Genomic DNA, 23,483 nt, shown 5'->3' with positions numbered 1-23,483 from the left:
GAAATCGAAACTTAAAAGAACAATTTCTGCACTAAAAACACAATACCAATATTTTTTACAATAACACATTCGACATGTACTTCCAAGAGTACACACCAACCGCTATTTTCAAAGCGAATGTGTAGAGTGAAAATTTCAAACAATAAATACAATAATCAAATGGAACGGGATTTTAACGTAGTGTGCAATTTGGAAGTGATAAGAGTGATTTATTTTTCAACTTGTCCATCTCCGTAATATACGTATAGTTGTGAGATGTTCACAGTTTTCCCCAAAAAACAGGCCTTCACGTGCGAAATCAAAGTGGGTGGGGAACGTGTATTTCGAGTCGCTGGAACTAAATAATGAAGCTGCTTTTGTGCAATATTCAGCGACGTTACCAGCTGTGTGTTAGACGAAACGAAAATGCTTTGGTTTTGCATCGTGTTTTGAGACTGTCAGGGTGACATGATGGATTAATTGCTGTTTGACTGACAATAAATGAACATGTTTGTGTTTGGAGATTGCTGATTTTCACAATTGGGAAATCCCAACATAAGTTGACTGCCAGTTTGACCACTGATCTGCATAATATCAGTGGGAGAGCATGCTGAATCCCGCAGCTTCTGCACCATATGTTTCCTGGCCGAGTGGTTGGTAAGTTTCATTGTTATGTATGCATGCTTAAACACACATGTTTCATTATTTATGCCATTTGTTTACACCCATTCTCATGCTGATGAACCAATGATCAGTGCCAATTGTTCTACTGTCGCAAACTGTTTATTCAAAATTGTGGAAAAATGAGTTGCGCACTGTTCGAAATTGTGAAAAAATGAGACACGCACTGTACCAAAATTTGAAAAAATGAGTCGCGCACTGTTCAAAATTGTAGGAAACATTAGTTGCCCACTGTTCATTATGATTAAAAATTGTGGAAAAATGAGTCGCACACTTTTCATAAATTAAATTTTGAAAAAAAGAGTCACGCGCTGTACAAAATTTGTAAAATGAGTTGCTCACTGTTCAAATTTTTGCAAAAAAATATGTCATGCACTGTTCATTCAAAATTGTGGAAAAATGAGTTGCGCACTGTTCAAAATTGTGAAAAAATCATGTCACACGCTGTACAAAATTTGGAATAATCATTTGCGCACTGTTCAAAAATGGGGGACAATTTTGTGGGGCACTGTTCATTCAAAATTACAAAAAAAAAAGTCAGAAACTCTTCAAATTGTGAAAACACATGAGTTGCGCATTGTTCAAAATTTGTAAAAATGATTCGCACACTGTTCAAAATTTGGGAAAAAAAGGAGTCAGCACTGTTTATTCAACATGGTGGAAAAATGAGTCGCGCACTGTTCACAATTTTAAAAAATGAGTTGCACACTGTTCAAAATTGTGAACAAATTGAGTCACGCACTGTTCATAAAAAAAATCACTTTTGAAAACTGTGAACAAATGAGTTGCGCGCTGTGCAACTTTTTTGAAAACATGTGTCGAAAACTGTTCAAAATTGTGTCGCCCACAGATCAACATTGTGAAAAAATGAGTTGCAAACTTTTTTTAAATTGTGAAAATTTGAGTCCCGAACTTCTTTAAATTGTGAAAATTTGAGTCGCAAATTTCTCAAATTAGGAAAACAAACACATATTCCCTTAATAAGCAAAAAAAGCCCCGAGTCCATAATAAAAATATTTTAAGTTAAAAGAAATTCTTAATTATTTTTATATAAAGTGGAGTTTATACATTTTCATTTTGTATTAATAATATTGTGTCTATTAAAGTTGTAATTTGTTCAAGTTGTGCCATAAAAATGTTATTAAAACACTCTATTTTGAAATGTTATCTCCTGTTGGATTTGTTTTATTTTATTATAATATGAAATGTTTTTCTTTTAATGGCAGAAAGTTGCGACCACACATTCCATGGCTGATGATAACTACCAAAATTCTTGGCGGCACAGTTCTACCCTCGTCAGTTGCACTTGTCCGAGTCTTTCTCTGCCTCTCAACCAACTCGAGATATTCCCCCCCCCCAACTGCATCGCGGCACAGCTTCACATCAACCCATCTAATTAATTTGTGGGAAAGGTAATACTTTTTTGTCGACAAATTTATTTTTGAGAGTATTTATGTAATTGTTTTATCTGAACATGTTATAAATCTATATGTCACTATATTTATAAAGTTTCAATTTTAATACAAATTATATATCTGGATTTTTATTTTTAACCCTTTGCATGCTGGGAAATTTGTCGTCTGCTAAAATGTCGTCTGCTGAATTTGTAAAATAAGCATTTTCTTCATTTTTTTCAAAGATTACTATCAGAATAGCAAACAGTTTGGATCCAGATGAGACGCCACGTTTTGTGGCGTCTCATCTGGATCCAAACTGTTTGCAAAGGCCTTCAAAATTCGGTTCCAGCACTGAAAGGGTTAAAGCAGTTATGCAATGAATGTTTGATGATGTTTTTTTTTTCTAAAGGAATCTTTATTTTATTTTCAGGTTGACCACACAAATTTCCTGTTTGGTTGTGGAGATAGAATCATTTTTTTTGTGTGAAAGTTTGATTTCAGACACTTAAAAATTGAAATTGTCATGTATTATTAGGCATGGCAGGCATTAGCAAAGCATCTCAATCAAGTATTAATTATTTTACTTTGTCAATGTTAATTCATTGTGTATGCTATTCACCTGTTTGCCTTGCTTTTTATAAGAATGACACAAAAAAGGAAAGCATTTATAAAGTATTAGTTAATTTTTTTTATATAATCTTAGACGAGATGTTTAGTGAATATTTGTCATAAATTTTTCTTTAACTTGATCAAATCTGTCATACTTTATTTAAAACGTGTTAAGTATATTTGTGTTACTTTTTAAATGTTTATCATTACTGTTTTAAATTGTGTTCATCTGCAGCCAATGAATGGTAGGCTAGCGGTGCACATTTGTATTTGTTTAATTTTTTTCCATTGATTAATGCTCATTTAATTTATATTTCCCTATAGATATATACTTAATAAAGTGTTAGTTTTGTTTAAAAAACAACTTATTGTTTATTAATGTTCTAACTTCTGAATAAAATATGAATCGCTGTTTGTTTCCATTTAAATCAAAGAAGCGACATACCACGCCTACAAAAAATTAGTTCTCAGAATGGGCGGGGCTAAAACATGGAACGCTAAAAAAATCATTGAGTAAACCAAATATGGGCGGAGTTTTAAACGGATATTGATGGGCGGAGCTTAAAACTGTTATCGGATGGGTATCCGATAACACTTTAAAATATCATGTCAGCGTCTCCAACGTAAATGCGCTGTCGTGGCATAATAAAATCTCTATTCTCAGTCGGCCTATTTTATTAAAAGGATCTACTAGTTATATATATCACGATACATGGCCAACCAAAATCAACTGATTTAATTGTATGCAAAAAATGTGATATTTTTTTATAAACCAAGCATCCGTCGATGTTAGTCCTAATAAACTATTAAAGGTGTCTGTGATATCAGTGATATATTTGGAAAGTAAAATTTACATTAAAAATACCCTAACTTGAGACCAACTTGATTTAAAGAATTGATTTAACACACTTTTAGGAAGGAATTTTCAGACGCATCTTTGAAAAAGAGGAAAATTGAGGATACCTGTGAGATGGAAGAACAAAATGGAAATGAAGATTTACTGGTAATTTGTATACATTCCGTTTTTTTTAATGCTAAAGAAGTGCAAATTGATACTACAAAATGTATTTTGTGATTCAACCGAGTTGGCAATTGAACAGATGCAATTAATAAAAATGATATTATGTTATCACTAATATATTCAATGTTGTTGACGAATATAAATGATTTAAGAATGCTTTGCATAATGTGCTGAGTATGTCAATTAATGATATATAAATAAAAAAACGTGAATAAACATTTATATTAATTGTCTGGCTGGATTAATATATTAGAAGAATGAGTCTCAATGCAGGGTTTTTGAAGGATTGGGGAATGGACATGGTCTTCATTCTTGAGAAAAGAGTTCGTAAACCACAATGAAAGATGTTAGCCTTTATTTAGCAAAAAATATAAGTACCTTGTCTTTGATAAGCAGAGTCATATGTATTCAGCAAATAATGGGATGAGACTTAAAAAGTTTAAATGAAGTGAAACATTTATATCATCATATGGGTTTTTTTTCTTCCGGAGCAGGCTGAAAATTTGAGGGCATCTCAAGACAGATGTTCTAAATTGAGAAATGAACTCGCCAAAGGTAAGTGACAAATGTATATTGTTAGAGAATAATATTTTTATGCTCTCACTAGTGAGAAAATAAAGATTTGGTTTGTCCGTCTGTCCCCTGTATCTATGTTCATGGACTTTATAACGCTTTAATAATACAATATAACTTCTAGAGTTCTAAAACTTTATAATCATTTTTAGCTCGGCTGTTTTCGGAGAGAACCCGAGGTTTGTCATAGCCTATATATTCTCTGACCATCTTTCATTTATTCAAAACTGCACCCGCAGCCGAGCGTTGGCACCTGTTATGCAGTGCTCTTGTTATCAAATTATTAATTGTTTTTTAGCTCACCTGAGCACAACATGCCCATGGTGAGCTTTTGTGATCGCTTTTTGTCTGTCGTGCGTTGTGCAGTGTCAACATTTTCCTTGTTAACACTATAGAGGCCATATTTATTTCCAATCTTCATGAAACTTGGTCACAAGATTTGTCTCAATAATATCTTGGACGAGTTTGAAAATAGCTATGGTTGTTTGAAAAACATGGCTGCCAGAGGGTGGGACATTTTTATGTCCCCCACCACTATAGTGGGGGACATATTGTTTTTGCCCTGTCTGTTGGTTGGTTGGTTTGTGTGTTTGTTTGTTTGTTTGCTCCAACTTTAACATTTTGCCATAACTTAAAATTGCTCACGCAAGGAGGGTGCAGGAGGGGTCTCCTCTTCCAATTTTTTTATGTCCCTCACTATAGTAGTGGGGGACATGTTGTTTTGCCCTGTCTGTTGGTTGGTTGGTCTGTTCGTTGGTTGGTTGGTTGGTTGGTCTGTTGGTTGGTTTGCGCCAACTTTAACATTTTGCAATAACTTTTGCTATATTGAAGATAGCAACTTCATATTTGGTATGCATTTGTATCTCATGAAGCTGCACATTTTGAGTTGTGAAAGGTCAAGGTCATCCTTCAAGGTCAGAGGTCAAATATATGTGGCTATAATCGCTCATTTTATGAATTCTTTTGCAATATTGAAGATAGCATCTTCATATTTGGCATGCATGTTCATCTCATTGAGCTGCACATTTTGAGTGGTAAAACGTCAAGGTCAAGGTCATCCTTCAAGGTCAGAGGTCAAATAAATGTGGCCCAAATCGCTTATGTTATGAATACTTTTGCAATATTGAAGATAGCAACTTGATATTTGGCATGCATGTGTATCTCATAGAGCTGCACATTTTGAGTGGTGAAAGGTCAAGGTCATCCTTCAAGGTCAGAGGTCAAATACATGTGGCCCAAATCGCTTATTTTATGAATACTTTTGCAATATTGAAGATAGCAACTTGATATTTGGCATACATGTGTATAACATGGAGCTGCACATTTTGAGTGGTGAAAGGTCAAGGTCATCCTTCAAGGTCAAATATATGGGTCAAAATTGCTCATGTAATGTCACTTCTGCAATATTGAAGCTAGCAATTTTATATTTGAAATGCGTGTGTATCTCAAGGAGCTGCACATTTTGAGTGGTAAAGGGTCAAGGTCAAGGCCATCCTTCAAGGTCAAACGTCATATAGGGGGACATTGTGTTTCACAAACACATTTTGTTTTATTTGGCATTTTGTATGGTGAATTGTAAGGCTTTAAAATACTTATTTTGTGATATACATTTATGGAATATAACAAGTAAATCATCACCTTTCTGAAGTCTAAAGCTTGACAGATTGGATTCACACCAATGTTTAAGCTTTAGATTTGAGAAATGTATGATGTTTGATGAAGAACGAAAGCAAACTTTGAAAATGAAATGTTTGTATTAAGAAATGTATAATAAAGTATTTCTGACATATAACCATAATAGTAGTTTCTCTTTTAATTCAAACCTCCTCAAAAGTTTCAAAATAAATTCCTAATAAAATGTTTATCATCTACTACACCTTTTCACTTTCACCATCATCAACGCAGATAAACCATCAAAATCATCTCAACTCCGACATTTGATTGGACTTAAAAAAATATTCTCTATAATAACCGTTTTCCGGAGGGTTTTTAACGCAACGCTTTCAGATATTAAGCAGATTTTTGGTATGTAAGTCTATCTACATAACCTACAGATGAAGTCTGTCTGTCTGTCCATCCGGCATTTAATTTCCCGGACTTTTTTTTCAAATAGCTTTAAGATATTGACCTGCTATTTGGTGTGTGTCTACCTAAATGGCTTACAGATGAAATATCACTTTTGTTCCGGTCCATTTATTTTTGACGAAGTAATTGACCTAGGACTTAGACAAAGACGATTATCCATATCACCTCTCTAACTGCTTCCAACATTATTTGTTTTTCACAAATTATTAACGTCCGCAATTTCCAGACCTACGAACTCCTGTATCAGTTGCTTGCATTCGCTGCTTCTCTTTCCTTGGCCAATCAAAAGATTTGTTAAATCAACCATCTTTAGAATCACAAGGGGTAATTGACTGATCGGGGATGTGTGTACCACGATAAGAAAACATTGCCTAGGGGCTTATCTTAACTGGGGAGTAAATTAACGCTAATCCATTTGTTACCTCTTTTGTATTGAGTGAAATTGTACTGTGGGCCCTTTCATGAGATAAAAATTTGCATTTTATTAAAAAAAATCATAACTCGACAGCCAGCGGGGGGGGGGGCTGGGCCCACCCCCTGCGTACGGGATTTATCTTCGGGAGATAATGGTAGGGCATGAATAGGTGTTCACTACTGAATCCCTGAAATATGACAAACTTGGAGACTATAGTAAAGCATTGCACTAAAAAAGGTTACATTCCACTAAGAAACGACCGAAAAAAAGTTGCAAAAACAGTTGGTTTTGATTCGTTTTGGTTTGAACATGACATATCTTTTTTATTGCATAAATCGATTTTGCTTAGAATGGCCTTTAAGAAAAAGTATGGTTATGGGGTTCTCTATTTGCAAAATGTTGCATTTATTTTCGCTTAAATTTGTCGCTTTTATATTGAATTATATAGTTAAACTATTTAGTATATTATGACCTTAAAAATGCAAACCAGACTCAGTCACAAACTAGCTGTATTGACAGAAAATCACCATTTTGGGGGCGGGGTATTACGCGTCTGGTTCATGTGTTGTTTATCTGTTCCTGATGCTGTATGTGTTCACTAAGTGTATTTTGGGGAGCTAGAAGTCAGCGTCTGCCGATCACTGTGTCCTGTCTCAACTTTTTGAGATTGTTAACTTTTATACTTACCCACAAAATGAAATCTGTGTGATGAATGTTTAATGTTGGCCTTCTATGTGTCTATTTTAGGTCTTGTGTCTCAAGCACATAACGTGCAGGGCCATAGTAGTGCCACAAATACCCCCGTCACTAATATGGCCATGCCCAACATAATGGGGAACAGTAACGGGGTTCCTTCTCATTTCGGAAACAACAACTCTTTTGGCTTGGGAAATAATGGGTCATCGGGTGGGGATTCAAGTAATATTGATTTGGACCCAATCATGAAAAATATTGAAGACTTTAGCCAAGAGTTAGGGAATTTAGCAAAAATGGGAAATAACGACATGTCCCAAGGCGTAATGGGAAGTAATTATGGTACAAGTTTGGTGAACGGGAATGCAGATGTGATGGGCATGGGAAATATGGCCCTGAATGGGGCTATGGGAATCAATGGCAGTTTTAATAGTATGCATGGCAATGCAAACATGAAGATGGATACCGGCCAGAATATGGTGGCAAGAGGGGCTTCCAACCTTCACAACCTATCAGGTAGCTCATATAAGTGACATGATCAGTTGAATGTATATATATTTTTTGATTGTTCTTTAAACTGTTATGTTTTCTACATGTTTCTTGTTTCATTCCTGTGTGTTCAATAGATTTAACACTAAACCCAGTACTTGTTCAATGTGTGATACTTGATGTAATTTTAGCTTTTGTGTATAAACCCCTGTATCTAGAACTGAAAGCTGATAACATGTTTGTACACATATTTTCCAAATGTTCTTAAATGTGTCTTTTTGGCTTTTCATGAAAACATCTATATAGCTGTTGTTTTTGTTATACATGTATTAGTGGATTGGTCTATGGTCTGGTTAAGGCCGCCCCTGTTGACCTGTTCCGGGTACCATTGCAGCCTCTCTGTCCGGGTCTAACGGTTCCCTCAGTGGGTTCACAGGACTGCAGGGGCTAGGAAACAGCCTCGACGCCACCACCATGTCGCCTAGCCTCACCAATGGCAACTCCGGGCTCGACGCCTTGAGTCAGGCGTACACAGGATTTCACCAATACGCAGGCTTGTCAGATTTACTCAGCCCAGCTACAGGTAAATGGCTCATTTTAATATGATCGTTCGCAAGTGACATGTGACATTACACATGTCACATGTCATTGTGTGTGTCACCTGACTGTGAAAATATGTGTGTTGTTTATGCCCCCTCATGTTTATGTTTATATTCTTTTCTTATATAACACCATGACGACTATTCAGATCAATGGATTTTCATCGGATTTCATAAGAATCGAAAGAGGGTTCTGTCAAGGTGACCCAATCAGCTTGTATATCTTCATTTTAAGCGCAGAAATCTTGGCTATTCTAATACAAAACACAAAAAACATTAAAGGCATAAAAATAGAAAATGTTGAATACAAGATATCTCAATTTGCAGATGACACCACTCTTTTGTTGGATGGCTCTGACATCTCTCTTAACACTGTTATGCAGTTATTACATAAATTTGCTCTAGAGTCTGGATTGAAAATAAACTGGGAAAAAACAAATCTGATATGGATAGGTTCTAAAAAATATAGCATACACTCAATTAAAACTAAGTACAAACTCCACTGGGGCACAACAAATTTTAAACTGTTAGGCATCATATTTGATGTAGATTTAGAAAAAATGATCGAGTTAAATTATCAAAATAAGATAGCTAGTTTAGAAAGTATAATACAATTTTGGAAAAGAAGAAATCTAACACCATTAGGGAAAATAACCATAGTAAAAACCTTGTTGCTTTCCCTTTTAACACACTTATGTATTGCTCTCCCTAGCTCAGGATCAAGTATATTGAAACAAATACAAAATTGTTTTAACAACTTCATATGGAATGGACCTATAAAAATAAAGCATAATATACTTATCAAATCTTATGAACATGGAGGTCTTAATATGATCGACGTTAGCTCATTTGAAAAAAGTATGAAGCTCACTTGGATAAAGAAATTAGTAACATGTACTGGGAAATGTTTCCAACTTGTGTATTCACTATTCGATGTTAAAAAAATGATTAATATGGGAAATGCATATATCGACAAAATTGTCAAAAAAATAACAAATTGTTTTTGGAAGGATGTGCTTATATATTATGGAATCTACATTAATAAAATCAAAATAAGTAAACCTGATGATATACTTGACATGCCACTTTTTTATAACAGCAACCTAAAGATTGGTTCTAATTATATTTATGATACAAGTATGTATGAACGTGGCATACGATATATAAGAGACATATTATGTACCACTGGAAAATTAAAGTCTAAGCAAGAAATTGAAAATTGTACAGGTAAACAAATAAATTTTTTATTTTACGAAGGTCTCAAAAGATCTGTAACAGAGTTCATTAAAAACTTAGGTTTTGAGTCTGTAAAAACAACAACCAGTAATGGACCTTTTCTTTCTTGTTATCTTAACTCGGTTGTTTTTACCCAGAAGCACAATAAACAAGTATATGAAACTTTTATTTCAAATACTGAAAAACCTACAAGTGAAACTAAATGGAATGGAGTTTTTAGTAATATAAACTGGAAGTATGTGCATAGTTTTGTTTTTAAAATATCCAGAGATACTTATATACAATGGTTACATACTAGAATAATACATAGAATCTTAGGAACTAAATCTTTGCTATATAAAATGAAAATTGTTGATGATAATATATGCACATTTTGTAACAATCATGAGGAAACTTTAACTCATCTTTTCTGGAGCTGTGAGCACATCCAAACCATTGTTCAATATGTTCCAAATGTATTGAATATAAATAATGTCAATATGACAACACTCTCTTGCCAGGACATGCTTTTAGGAATCTGTACAGAAAAAATGAATCCTATCAATATATTGCTCCTTGAAATTAAAAAGTTTATTTTTATGTGTAAACGAACAAATACAATCCCAAATGTTCCAGGACTTAAGAGATCTCTACTATTATCATGGGAAATCCAAAAACAGACGACTCGCCAAAATAATATATTCCCAAATTGGTCAGTTGTAAGAATATTCGTTGAATGAACCCAAGCCAATATAATTGAAAGTTACAAAATATGTACTACTTAATATACATTTAAAACACACAGGTGTCACACCTTTTTTTTTCCATCTCTCTTATTTTTTATCATATTTGTATAATTGCAATGTTTTTCTTTATAAACCTACAAGATTGTTAAAAATGATATGTGTTATTTGTGCATATAATTTTATTATAATACAATGAATTATTGTGGTATGATTTTAACAATGTCTGTCTCAAAATATTAACCCATATTTGTGCTACTAACACATAATCTGTTGTACGGTATGGAGCAGGATGGCCTCGACCTGCACATACCTATGGACGAGGTAAATAAAGTCTCTTTCAAAAAAAAAAAAAAGTTTATGTTTATATATTCATTTGTTGCCGATTTGTAAAGGTTTAACCCCCCCTTTTTGGAACTAACTTTCTTTAAAGCTAATTTTTGGACCTGAATTTCAAATGAAAAACATCTTTTTTGTTAAAGGGTTTTTCACGAAATACCTATCCATCTTAAATAAGGTTTAAACATGTTCTTCAATAGTATAGTTTTATGGCATGTTATGAGGTGCAATATGCGCAATAAAATAAAAGATAAGAAGAACATATGTCGAAAAATGATAAACAAACCAGATATTTAATTCTGAAATCGAAAAAGGCTGTACAGACGAATTCGCCAGCATGTAAATCATGTACATGTATGTACGACGTGAATCTAAAGTTAGTTTAACGGTTTATTTTAAATTCCTGCAACGATATCTATTCATACGACACACGAAAATTAACTAAAAAGACAAACGCTTCGGTTATTGTAGGAAAATATGTACGAAATACATTCGTCACAATCGGCTCAGTGCGCTAATTTGTCTTTGCTGCATGTTATGAAATTCGTCGGCAATGTATATTTTTTTATTGCATATTTTGTGTTATTGTGACATATTTTATCAATATATTACAATTTAACACATGTAAAAAATCGTATAATCTCGCTTTTACAGTAGATACTTTTGCAGACGATTACACTTACAACACTTACACGCAGCGTAAATTTTGCGCACATTTTAGTGAAACGGCGTACGCATTAATTTACGTTCGGCGTAAATTATGTGCGTAAATCTAAAGTTGCGTAAATATACCATATGTTAGTGAAATTTATATAAAAATATATGTTTAATAAGGTTTTTTTTTTACACATTTTATATTAATTAAAAAATATTTGACAAAATCGTATTTACTCATTTGTAAACAATCGTTACAATGGACGTGAAAACGAAGAAAAAGAAAACGAATTGGTCAAAAATCGAGTTTGAAACGCTCGTTTCCGAGTACGAAAACAAGTTTGACGTGCTCGAGGGTGATCTGTCCGTTTCCCTCACTGGTTCGGACAAACGAAAAGCCTGGTAAAGCGTTATGGAATGGACGCGTAAGTGGTTGAACATGCAAAGCCTCAGATTAATCATATCAACACAAACATTCAAGAAACAAAAGAAAAATCAGACAATAATTTAGACATAAACTTTTTAGTAACTGATGATCGATCATTTTAAACATGTGATGAATTTTTGCTAGACTGAAATTGCATTTTTTAGTGAAGCCCTCTTTTTGAAATTAAACTGATACAATTTAAGCATGTAGTGTCATTGCTAAATTTAAGTTACAGTGTTAAATCTGAAAACATGTATTTATTCTTTATCGTTTGTATTTTTTTCCTTTTTGGAGCTTATAACTGGTGCTGGTGGTAAAAGTATAACATGTGATGAATTTTTGTTAGACTGATATATCATTTTTAGTGAACATATAATTGCAACTAAAAAATCTGCGTATTAATACAATTATGTATACGGCAGTTTTGAAACATCATCATGAAAACAAGTAATCACGTTTGATCATAATAGGGATATAAAATACTTGCGACAAATAAATTAAATGTATAGATTTATGGTATCATAAAATGCTAGATTTGTAACGATCATTATCACTAGTCAAGAGTTTTCAATATTCATGTACATGCAAAGACAGTTCAATTTGTTAAATATTCATGTCCCGGATGCACGTTTTTTTATTTGAATGTTCAAATTTATTAATATTTTCATTCAGTGTAAACGAAGCGAAAATTGATTCAATGTAAAATACAATAAAAACTATATTTTAAGATTGTAATGTATTGCGCTGTTTGAGGGCTTTGTTTATAACTACCGGTAATTTAATGCACCTTTTACACTAAATTTCGATCGCTGATAAAAAAATAACACTATCGCATCCACACCACTTATAATTATAATCAAATTGTTATATGTTTTATAATTTTTGAAATATCATTAATTAAAGTCTTACTTTAAGAAAGAAAACGGGTATTTATAGTCTTGTTTTGTGAAATTGTCAGTATTTAGTCTACCGACGACCTTTACTCTGATAATATATAAATGGCCGCAATCGAGAGGTGTGACGGCCAATCTATTTTAGTAACGGAAAACCCCTCGTGTGACGTCACTCCAAAAACCTCCTATATAATACCCTCCGGCGACAGACGATACCTTGTAGCGGATCCGTGGTCTAGTGGTAACACACTGGCTTCACAATCCAGAGATCGTTGGTTCGATCCCCCGCTACACCTAACCTTCTAACTCGTCTTTCGCATGAGACGTTAAACCGAGGTGCAGTGTACTAGGTGCTATACACCGGGCACTAAAAGACCCAGGGTCACCCCTGGAACGGGGTGTCTCCTGTATCTTGCACTATCCCCCGTAACCAACTAACACGTCTTTCTGGGGGCGATGGCCATATGGGAGACAATCCCGGTGCACTCGATAAAAAAACAAAAACAAAACAAACGATACCTTTCTCAGGTCGATACCAAATGTAGTCGTGAAGACGCGGGAACGATCTGTAAATAAACTACAACAACACACACACGACCATACCTTTCACCGATTTCCTTTTCGCTTATACCTCAGTCACTAATAGACACCGATTAAGTCTCACTAAAAAGTTTACCCGACGTCGGGCCCGGGAAGGAATCGAGTTGAGATCGAAACAAGATGGGGCGATCAACGCACGGGTATTGCCCGGCGATCGCCCGACATCGGATTCATTGAACGTGTATCGGCAAAGTAAAGGTATTTTCCAGAGGCATATACATCGGCCGGCGACCGTCTGATCGCCGGAGGGCCTCCACACGATGCCCGACGCACGCCGGAAGATGCTCGTTATGATACACGTACAATGAATCCGATGTCGGGTATTTATAGTTTTGTTTTGTGCCGGGCGATAACCGTTCGTTGCTCGTCCGATATTTTTTTCCATCTCAACTCGATTCCTTCCCGGGCCCGATGTCGGGTAAAACAAACTGTCATCCAAGACAGATCGGCGTTACGCCAATTTTTCTGATTTACGCGAAGTACATATCTGGCGTAAACTAACGACATAATTTACGCACTACGTTAATTTACGCTGTTTAGTGAAACGCGTTTTTGAGAACAAGATTTGCGTACGCAAATATTTACGAAAATTATTTGCGTACGCAGCTTAGTGAAACGCACTCTCAATTACACTTTCACTTACGTAAATTGTTTGAGACTATATGCTTTTATTCTCGTCAGAACTGTAAATCGTGATATCCAAATATTCGATAAAAAGACATCAATAATTTACCAGGCTTTTTTGCCAACTCGTTCAAAAGTTAGTAAGTGAATAACGCATTGGTGTGTATCTGCAATACGACAAATTGTTACCGCTTTGCATCCGGGCACAAAAACATCGCATCACGACGTATTAACTCGCAGCAAATTGTCAAATCCAGCTTCGAATTTGAGAGACGGAACACGATCAGCTACGAGTGAACTATCGTGATGTTCGTGATCGTACGATATGAGGAACCAGATATAAACGTTAGGGTCACGATCGTGCCAAAAATGTATTAACAATAACGCGATCTCCTGATACTGTTTAATTCATAGACATTAACACAGGAAGTTAAACCGTTTAACTTACACATGCAGTTACTGTATACGGTTCTTGAAAAGTCCATGTATTAAAAATTACTCCTTAAATAGATAACATTGTACCACTTTAAATCAAACGTGCATGTTGATGTGGATCCTAAGCGTACATAAATCGTTACTGTAAAACAAAGCGTGGTAGATCTAATCTAAACGCAGATGTATCTGGCACACCTTAAATCTTGTAGGCTCTTTAAAAAGCCGGATGTAAAGCGTCTTAGCGACCAGGGGTACGGATTGCATGTAAACGCTTTTCAAACGATCTAGAAATAAATAATTCATTATATTCGAGGACGAAAAGTGTCATTTGGATTATTGATAATAGGGAAATGCATCATGCGTTTGTAACGCTGTTTGTAATTTGGTGTATTAGTAACAGAGCGTTCACAATATCAACGAATTCCAGCATTTCCCAGCATGATTTTCCTCCCAAATATCACTTGTTCGAATCCCGAAAAAATGTGTTTTTTTTGCATTTAAAAGTATTAAATGTCATTTAAATATTAAAGTTTTATAAGTAAATAAGTTTTATGGTTCTTATTATTTATAATAATAATAATAAATTAATAATAGTAATAATAATAAAAGTAATAATACTAATTATAATAACAATAACAAAGATATGTGAACAAGTTTCCGTCAAATGGATTCATTTTCATAAAATAATATATAGTTATATAGCAATAATACGAAATAATAATTAAAGCAATAATACTAATAATAGTACTTCTACTACTCCTACTACTACTACTAATAATAATAAGTATTATTATTATTATTATTGTTTGTTACTTTTATTTAAGTGAACACCAGTCTGCTCAGCTTATCCCCCCAACCAATGCAAGTCACCCTGGAGCTGCTCGTATCCGTGGATCTACCAAAGACTGGAGATGATGAGAAGGAGCCTCTCCTCACTGGACTGGATTTCCTGCCGGACGGGAGACTGGTAGCCGTGGATAACAAGAACAAGAAATGTATCATACTGAATGATCGACTACAGAGACTTGGAACACCGTACAAGTTCAAGTATAGCCCATTCGGCGTAGTATGTGTGTCTCATGATACACTGTGTGTAACGTTTGGTGGTGATAAAGTAGTACGTCTCCTGTCTGTGAGTACAGACAATACCATCACACTGACCAGGGAGATCACAACATCATCCAAGTTCGACTCTATATGCTGCATGTCTCCATCTAACATGGTCGTGAGTACGTACGATGATCCTCGTCCACTTAGAATGATATCAGTGGGCGGGGTAGAGTCAGACTTTGATCACTCCCTGACGCTTCCTATGAAGACGTACAGAATAGATGAGATTGCGTGCACGTATGTCCAGTCTAAGAACACGTTAGTACTGACTGACAGGTTCGCTAACAATGTGTTCATGTACGACACCGTGAATGGCACATCTAGAGCAGTCACTAATGAGAACATACAGCAGCCTCGTGGTGCCTGTGTAGGGCCTGGTGACACGGTGCTGGTGTGCAGTGAGAGGAAAGACTCCATCGTGCACCTGACCATTAACGGTAAAATAGTGGGTACCTACCCAGTGGATATGAAGTACCCGTACAGCATATGTATGTCTAAGGATGGTAACAAGCTGGTGGTGTCTAACTGCGCTATAGGCGTCGGGAAACTTCACTTGTATAAGATATCACCGGCAATGAGTTAGCTGACTAGTAAGATGTAAATGTTATTCATGTGATCAGGCTTTCTACACAATTATTAAATATTGACTTTCGTGTATTGTTTGTGTTAAACAACTCGGAATACTATTCCGATTAATTAAAATTGAGTAGTGTTGTTACAAGGTTTTATCGTTGAAGAATTTTAAAAGATTCCGAACTACCTATGTATTTTGCATGTATTATAATGTAATATGTGTCTTTATACTTACCTTCAATAACTATTTTAGTGTATATTTGAAGACATTTAAATATATTGTGTATGTAATTCTATTTAGATTTGCATTTCATGCAACGTAACCAGTGTGTACGGTAGTTAGGCGCGTTAAATATTTGTAAATGTATGTTAATTTTTGAAAATAATAACTATAACTGAAAATTGCTATGCATATGTTTTCTTAATGCCATAAACAATTTGCGTTCATTCAAAATAATACTTGTTTTTGATAAGCCTACATACGCAACAATATTTATAATTATCAACAAATTAGACTAGATCTTGAATTCCCAGCCTGTCACCTCTGCCTGTCAATGGTGTTATAGCCCCGTCACACCGGACTGACGTCCTTACGGCGACCTAAGACTGTGTTTCTGAAAATTTCTGACTGTCGTAGTAAGGACGCCAATGACTTTTTCGGTAAAAATGCTGTTTTTCGCCTTCCCGTCACACCAGCGTCCTGGTTTATGGCGTTCTGCGCGTCCTCACGGGGTCCTTAATCCGTCCCTAGCGACCTTACCGCGTTCGTACTGCGTCCTTACGGCGACCAAAGCCGACCATACGGCGTCTGAGCGGCGTCCTTGGCATTCTTACTGCGTTCTTATTGCGACCATAGTCGTTCTGAGGACGCAATATTCGTACAAAGGACGTACTAATGTCGCAATAAAGTCGCCGTACGGTCGCCTTGCAGTCAATGATCATTGTGTGTGGGTTTTAGCGGCGACCACACGACGACCATGGCGACCTGACAGCGACCCTACCACGTCCCTACTACGACTACTGCGTCTCTACGGCGTCCCTACGACGTCCTTTACAGAACGCCGTAAAACGCCGGACTTCGGCGACTACTTTGAACATGTTCAAAGTAGTCGCCGTGGGCTCGCGTCCTGAGCAATTTTCGCCATTCTCACTGCGTCCTTACTGCGTTCCTCAGGTGTCTATGATATCCTCACTGCGACCTGGGTTGCCGTAAGGACGCAGTAAGGACGCCAGTCCGGTGTGACGAGGGTATAAGATGCCTTGTATCGTTCCAATGTAGAGGATACTAAATAAGGCCATTCATTTCAGTTACTTTTGTTTGTTTTCAAATAAATTAACAAAACGATTACATGTATATCAAATAAATTATATATTATTTTCTTAATCTTAGGTTTGTTATTATTTTATTTTAAAATAAACCAAAAGTTGCATTTTGTAATATTTTATGTTTTCGCGATTTTCAGGTACCGAGAGAGAACGCGCTTTAATTTAAAACCGTCTAATATTTAACGTTCTGATCAGACACAAATCCAATTAACGTTCGGCGAATGATTGAATGAGAACTCAATTAAGGTATTCAATCCATCACACTCCGTAATAAATTATAATATTTTCTTGCATGGCATTCAAATTTATATTCATTCGCAAAATGTCAGATTTTACCGTTTCGTTTTTTTGGATATACCATATTAATTACCATACCCCCTTTGCTGCTGCAAGCAGGAAACATTTACATTAATTATAAATGTACATTTCTGAATGGTAAATTAAACTTACAAACGTGTCGCGATACAAGTGCGATTGAGTGTTTAGCAAAACATTCAATGTACCGTGCGATTTAAGTTATAATTTTATATATACTCCAGTATATTTTGATGACATATTTCAATAACATGTATACAATGATTTAATAAAACATGCTTTATGCTAAGGAAAGCTATCCATAACAGCGCACATGCGAAACATATCAATTTAAATATACGAATGTTTTTTAAATAAACCGTATTACTTATTACCGTATACAAAAGGTTTACCGGTAATCCTACCGGAACGACCAGTTAACCGGTTATATTTTCTGGGAAATGGTTAACCTGGAAAAACATGATTATGCTCTTTGTCATGGAATAATTCGTGTGATTTACGTTTCGCGTGCGACGCACTTGCGCTGGCGACTAGTTAGAACAACATGCCACACCATCGACGGTAATAAATAACGTATCATCAAACAAAGCAATAAAGCAATAAATCAGTACCTTTGTGATAATAATATTAATGATACTTAATAATTATAGTAACAATAATAGCATTTATGAATGTAACATGAAACGCATTTCATTTATAAACATTTTATTATATTTACATGTATATATGAGTAAAATATATGATAAAATTGTTTTCTTATAAAGATCTCTTAATATATTGTTATATCTATGTTTCAATCACATATCATTGCACATCCGAACAAATGCTTAAATTAGGGAACAAATTAAAAGTTATAACAGTTTGCAAATTTAAAAATATGACTTAGGAATAGTGCTTTTCAATCGTATCTGTGTTCTTAATTTAAAATATACAACAACAAAGATTTAATAATAATTGATTTCTTACTATCACAAAGAGTAGGACCAAAAGGGTACAGGTCGAAGCACCATTGTATTCTGCTGTAACATTTCCTGAACTTCGACATCACTTGGTGACATATTCATACAGACGACTCCAGAAGACATTGGGAGGCGCCGCGGAACCCGATATATACACCGTCTTTCCGGGACCCGGCGTTTTTATTGTACCGGAAAACACACACTCCTCGTCTGCCTTTAGATCTCCCAACTTTTCCATGCGCGACCCATACGATTCCTCACCTGGCACACCGACCATGACGTTTTTCGATTTCATAGACCGAATTTTGAAACTGATCGTTGACTTCGCGAAATTTCGTAGTCCTTTGGCTCAAATATTTCGCAAATGTGTTTCGCAACAGAGTCCGCGTTGAATTTGGGGAACTTCTTCACATTTGTTGCGTTTGCTGTGCATTCCAAAAGAAACATGGCCGCAAATTCGAATTTCTCCGTTTTTCCCTCTGCAAATAAATCAAGGCGATAATATCCTAGTGCTGGAAACCTTATATGAACAGTTTGCGAATTTTCACGAGCTGTAACCATTGTGTAACCTTCTAGTTCTTTTTTGTCGTCACTCGAGGCCTTAAGTTCGGCTAGAATTGTTACCAGCCTGGTTTGCTCTAGCTCTATTGACATTTCCGCGGAGTCGTGTGAGAACACTGGCATTGACTGAATCGCGTCTGTAAATCCTAGCTCTGCGTAGTTCGGTTCAGGACCCCAGGCCTTTTTATGATCTGGAAACTCTGTTGGCGTTGGATACACACCGTTATACCGTAACGTATAATCTATTAGCTTCCGGAACTTGGCATGAAGATAGTCTCTAGCCTTTCCAAAAAGATTTAGCGTATATTCGCCCACTTCCGGCGGAACAACGCGCACCTCGAACGTCTTATTGTCCAGACGCCTCATACATCTGCGCGAATTTATCTCTGTTCCGGCCTCGTCGCGCAGGTCCGCGGTAATATTCGACAGCGGATAATTCTCGGTTGCAAACGAGATAGTTACTTCGTTGCTAAAGTACACGATCGGTTCGCGATGGGAAATTAGCTTAAAACCGAGCTCTCTTGATTTCTCGGTTAAGCACGGCTTCTGGTTGAACTCTTCGATTTCAATCGGCTCTTCGAGGAGCTGCCAAACAGGGTGTGCGGGGTAATGGTCATAACAGAAAACCTCGGGGTCCGTCAGGAGCCAGAACTCGTCGAACTGACGTTGGAATTTACCACTGACGTCGATGTATCCAGACCCTCACGTGCAATCCAGAAAACGCCACTCCCCGTTAAAGTAAACCGTTCCAGCTGTGGTTCCGTTCGCCAAGTTTGAATTCCTTGTCCGGTTAGTGGCGGAGACCTTTGGCACATCCGGGTATCGTAACTACAGGGATAATGACCTCCCTAGAAAAAACGGTAACTTGCAATAAAAGTGTCTTATATGACTCGTTATATCTAAATATTAAATTCATTTTCGAAAATGCTGTCGGATACACATGTTCAGTTGCTATTTGTACATGTCCTGCATAAACGAACATGTATCATCGGAAAACGATTTTAAATTCATTATTCAAATTGACCGTGCTGATTTGTAAGTTTCAAATGTTCTATGTTAGTGAACTTAAAACCGATTAAAAGCAAGATGGTCATTGTCACAAAGATACGCCCGTTAGTAAAATATGTTTTGAGTACTGGTGTATGTTAAAGAAGTTTCATTAAAAATTGACTTATGCTGGATTGTGGAAAACCCCACTGATCACGGGCAACAAACCAAAGTGACTCATTCAAAAACACTTTTCTTTTTTTTTCAGCATGCTTGCAACATCTGCCTTATGCTCCGTACAAACGGCGTATTATAACACCCCAAGAGACGCGATGTAGTACTTACTTTCAGAGAGCTGCCATGAGGTTGACGTAACTTCCTTGCCCCTGACGTAACGTCGACGTCGCATCATAACGCAACTTATCGGACAACGTTTTTTCCTTACCGTACATGTAACTGGAACATAGCGAAATATTCACTTTATATGATATTAATCAGTATGAGTACCAGGATGTACCGAGTAAGTACACTACATTCGTACCAAACATACATTGAAGAATATATATAATATATATACATGAGCCGCGCTCTGATAAAACAGGGCTTAATGCAGGTGCGTAAAGTGCCGTCCTAGATTAGCCTGTGTAGTCCGCTCATGCTGATCAGTGACAACCATTTCCGCTTTCATGTATGTTTTCTTTTATATGAAGTCCATTCTTATAGAAAACTCAGTTTAGACGTCACGGATAAGCTGTGCGGATGCACATGAAATAAGCCCTGTTTTATTAGAACGCGGCTCATATGTACCTAACTCGCATCAAGCACTTCCAAGCATAATTCCATGCATTCCTTACCAACAAAATAATATCAGGGAAAAAAGCGTAATTTTATTTTATGAGAACTAATGAAATTTTAACATTCATTAACTATGTTTGGTGGACGGAAGCTTAATGTATTATTGCATGCGTTCAAACGGCGACCCGGTATGCGGTTGGATCGAAATGAACACTTTTGGATGGGCATGAGAACTGCTCGAGTCGCACACCGACGTCAATTGCTTTTTCTTAAAGTACATCAGTTTCTTACCGTTACGGAAACAAACACAATACATTCTACATAATGCTGTGAACGAATCATCTACATGTTATTATTAAGATTTTTCAACTGGTTTAACCTTGACCAGAACTAATTATAAAACACTATAAAACAGAAGGATAAATCAACAATTTACCCTGATGCAAAAAGTTTCAATGTTGGATTCAACACAGCAAACACAAAACACTACCAATAGACCGTTTGATTCCCATGGAAACGCGAGTTAATCATGACAAGTTAGTACTGTTAGCTAATGCTGAAAGAAAAAGTGAGCTCAGTGAAACATCGGGTCATGTAGTTATGAAAACGACAAATAAACAATGTGCATACAAAAGTGGTGCGAATGTTGACAGCGTGGTGTGAACATGCAAAAAGTGATACAAATGGTCAAGTAAATTGTTCAAGTAAATTTCCAGGGATGGATTGAGAAGTCGTCACGTTTTTTTGAAGATGATTGTAAAGCGTATTAACCCCTTAAATTTGTCGTCTGCTAAAATGTCGTCTGTTCAATTACTAAAATTAGCATTTTCTTCGATTTTTGTAAAGAATACTATAAGAATAGCAAACAGTTTGGATCCTGATGAGACGCCACGTTTTGCGGCATCTCATCTGGATCCAAACTGTTTGCAAAGGCCTTCAAAATTCGGTTCCAGCACTAAAAGAGTTAACGTGCATCGTTACAGAAAAAAACAGTAAACTGTTCCTTTTCTAAAAGCAAAACTAGCAAGAGCTTCCCTATAAAGTATGCGCGGCCATCTCTTGCTTTGATAGAATAATGTACGTTTTATTTCAGTCAACAGATAACACTACACGATGACATCATTGTTTTCCTTTCGGTTGTTGTTTAACAGTATAAATGTAAACTTTAACTTACAACAAAATTAGCACAATTCATTGCCTTCATCATTGCTGATGATAGCTTTTTAAAGTTTTTTTACCCTACTGGTCCGCCTGAACATGCCAAACAAGATATATCCCAGGCAAAATTGCTCTATACAAAGCGATGTCAAGGTTGGTCCAGGCAAATAGAGATATCTGTTGCCCACAAACGGTACCTTGATATGTCATTGTACGCAAGGGGACAAACACTCCTGCTAAATTTCAATTCAGAGTTATGGGTCAGTCACCTCCAAAAATTAAAATGTCTCAAGTAACCATCAGTTGTTACAGATTTTTTAACTTGCTCACAATCTTAAGTTTGAATATCTTAGTGTCAGAAAGGGCCTAATTCAGCTTAATTGCAGATTAACGTTGTGCTTTGGTAAGTTACCTCTCCTGATGCCGCTGAAGATAATTGAGAATTTTCAATTAAATACCTTTTGTTATTAAATACAAAGATATGTACTTGCAAGCCAAATATCAAGTTGCTATGTTCAATATTTGAAAAGTTATTGCAAAACTTTAATGTATGGTTAAAGTTTTGGTGACAGAATGACAGACAGACAGACAGGCCAAAAACAATATAGGCATTTTAGGCATGCTGTTGCAGAAAACGAACGAAATCGATCAAAAGATGTACTTGAAAATCCGCTAAGTACCAAAAGAGCAAAGGCGGAAAAGAAAACACAGTCCACCAAAACGCCATGGTTAGGTCTCGAAACGTCCAAGGTGATGCAAAAATTAAACGTCGAACAAAAAAGACAGAGATGTACCAAAAGAGTAATAGTTGGCACAGAGATGAACCCAAAATTTCAAAACGGAATAAAGAGTCAGAGGTAGACCAAAGGTCAGATGTGCTGTCAAAACTCCATGTTCGAACAATAATTCAGAGGTGAACCAAAGCGTCGGGGGTGAACCAAAATTCTGAGGTGCACCAAAATACTCGAGGTAGACCAAAGACCGCGCCAGGACGTACCTGATATTATTACAGACCCAGAAGTAGAAGGCTCGAATCTTCTCCAGATTTGAGGTGGCGACCGAGCACAGATGTGACGCCAGGCGGTCCACTGACAGCAAGCACGACCCGGGGGTCTGAAATGGATAGACGGAATATTGTTTTATAACTAGCGCATCGTTTGAGAAAAGCGCCCAACACCTCACGCTCGATTTGGTTTTTATAAAGATTCTGATATCATTAACAGCCACA

General features: G+C 36.2%; 2 protein-coding genes across 4 annotated transcripts in view; one reads left to right on the top strand and one right to left on the bottom strand.

Moving 5' to 3' along the window:
- LOC127868277 (uncharacterized) overlaps positions 1-16,556 on the top strand; it is a 73,099-nt gene extending 56,543 nt beyond the window's left edge. Inside the window, exons 10-14 of one of the 2 annotated variants that reach the window (XM_052409906.1) lie at positions 3,582-3,669; positions 4,182-4,242; positions 7,508-7,969; positions 8,337-8,525; positions 15,296-16,556. In XM_052409906.1, the coding sequence (XP_052265866.1) occupies positions 3,582-3,669; positions 4,182-4,242; positions 7,508-7,969; positions 8,337-8,525; positions 15,296-16,164 (1,669 nt within the window). In that variant the 3' untranslated portion in view covers positions 16,165-16,556. Of the gene's footprint in view, positions 1-3,581; positions 3,670-4,178; positions 4,243-7,507; positions 7,970-8,336; positions 8,526-15,295 lie in introns of both variants that reach the window. The other variant, XM_052409905.1, reaches the window with a different exon arrangement.
- LOC127868281 (beta carbonic anhydrase 1-like) overlaps positions 1-23,483 on the bottom strand; it is a 180,277-nt gene that overhangs the window by 113,287 nt on the left and 43,507 nt on the right. The window lies entirely within an intron of this gene.

The sequence above is a fragment of the Dreissena polymorpha genome, chromosome 2 (assembly GCF_020536995.1).
Source record: "Dreissena polymorpha isolate Duluth1 chromosome 2, UMN_Dpol_1.0, whole genome shotgun sequence".
Lineage (NCBI taxonomy): Eukaryota > Metazoa > Mollusca > Bivalvia > Myida > Dreissenidae > Dreissena > Dreissena polymorpha.
Note: the sequence above shows the minus strand (reverse complement) of the source record. Positions and strands in the feature narration are given on the sequence as shown.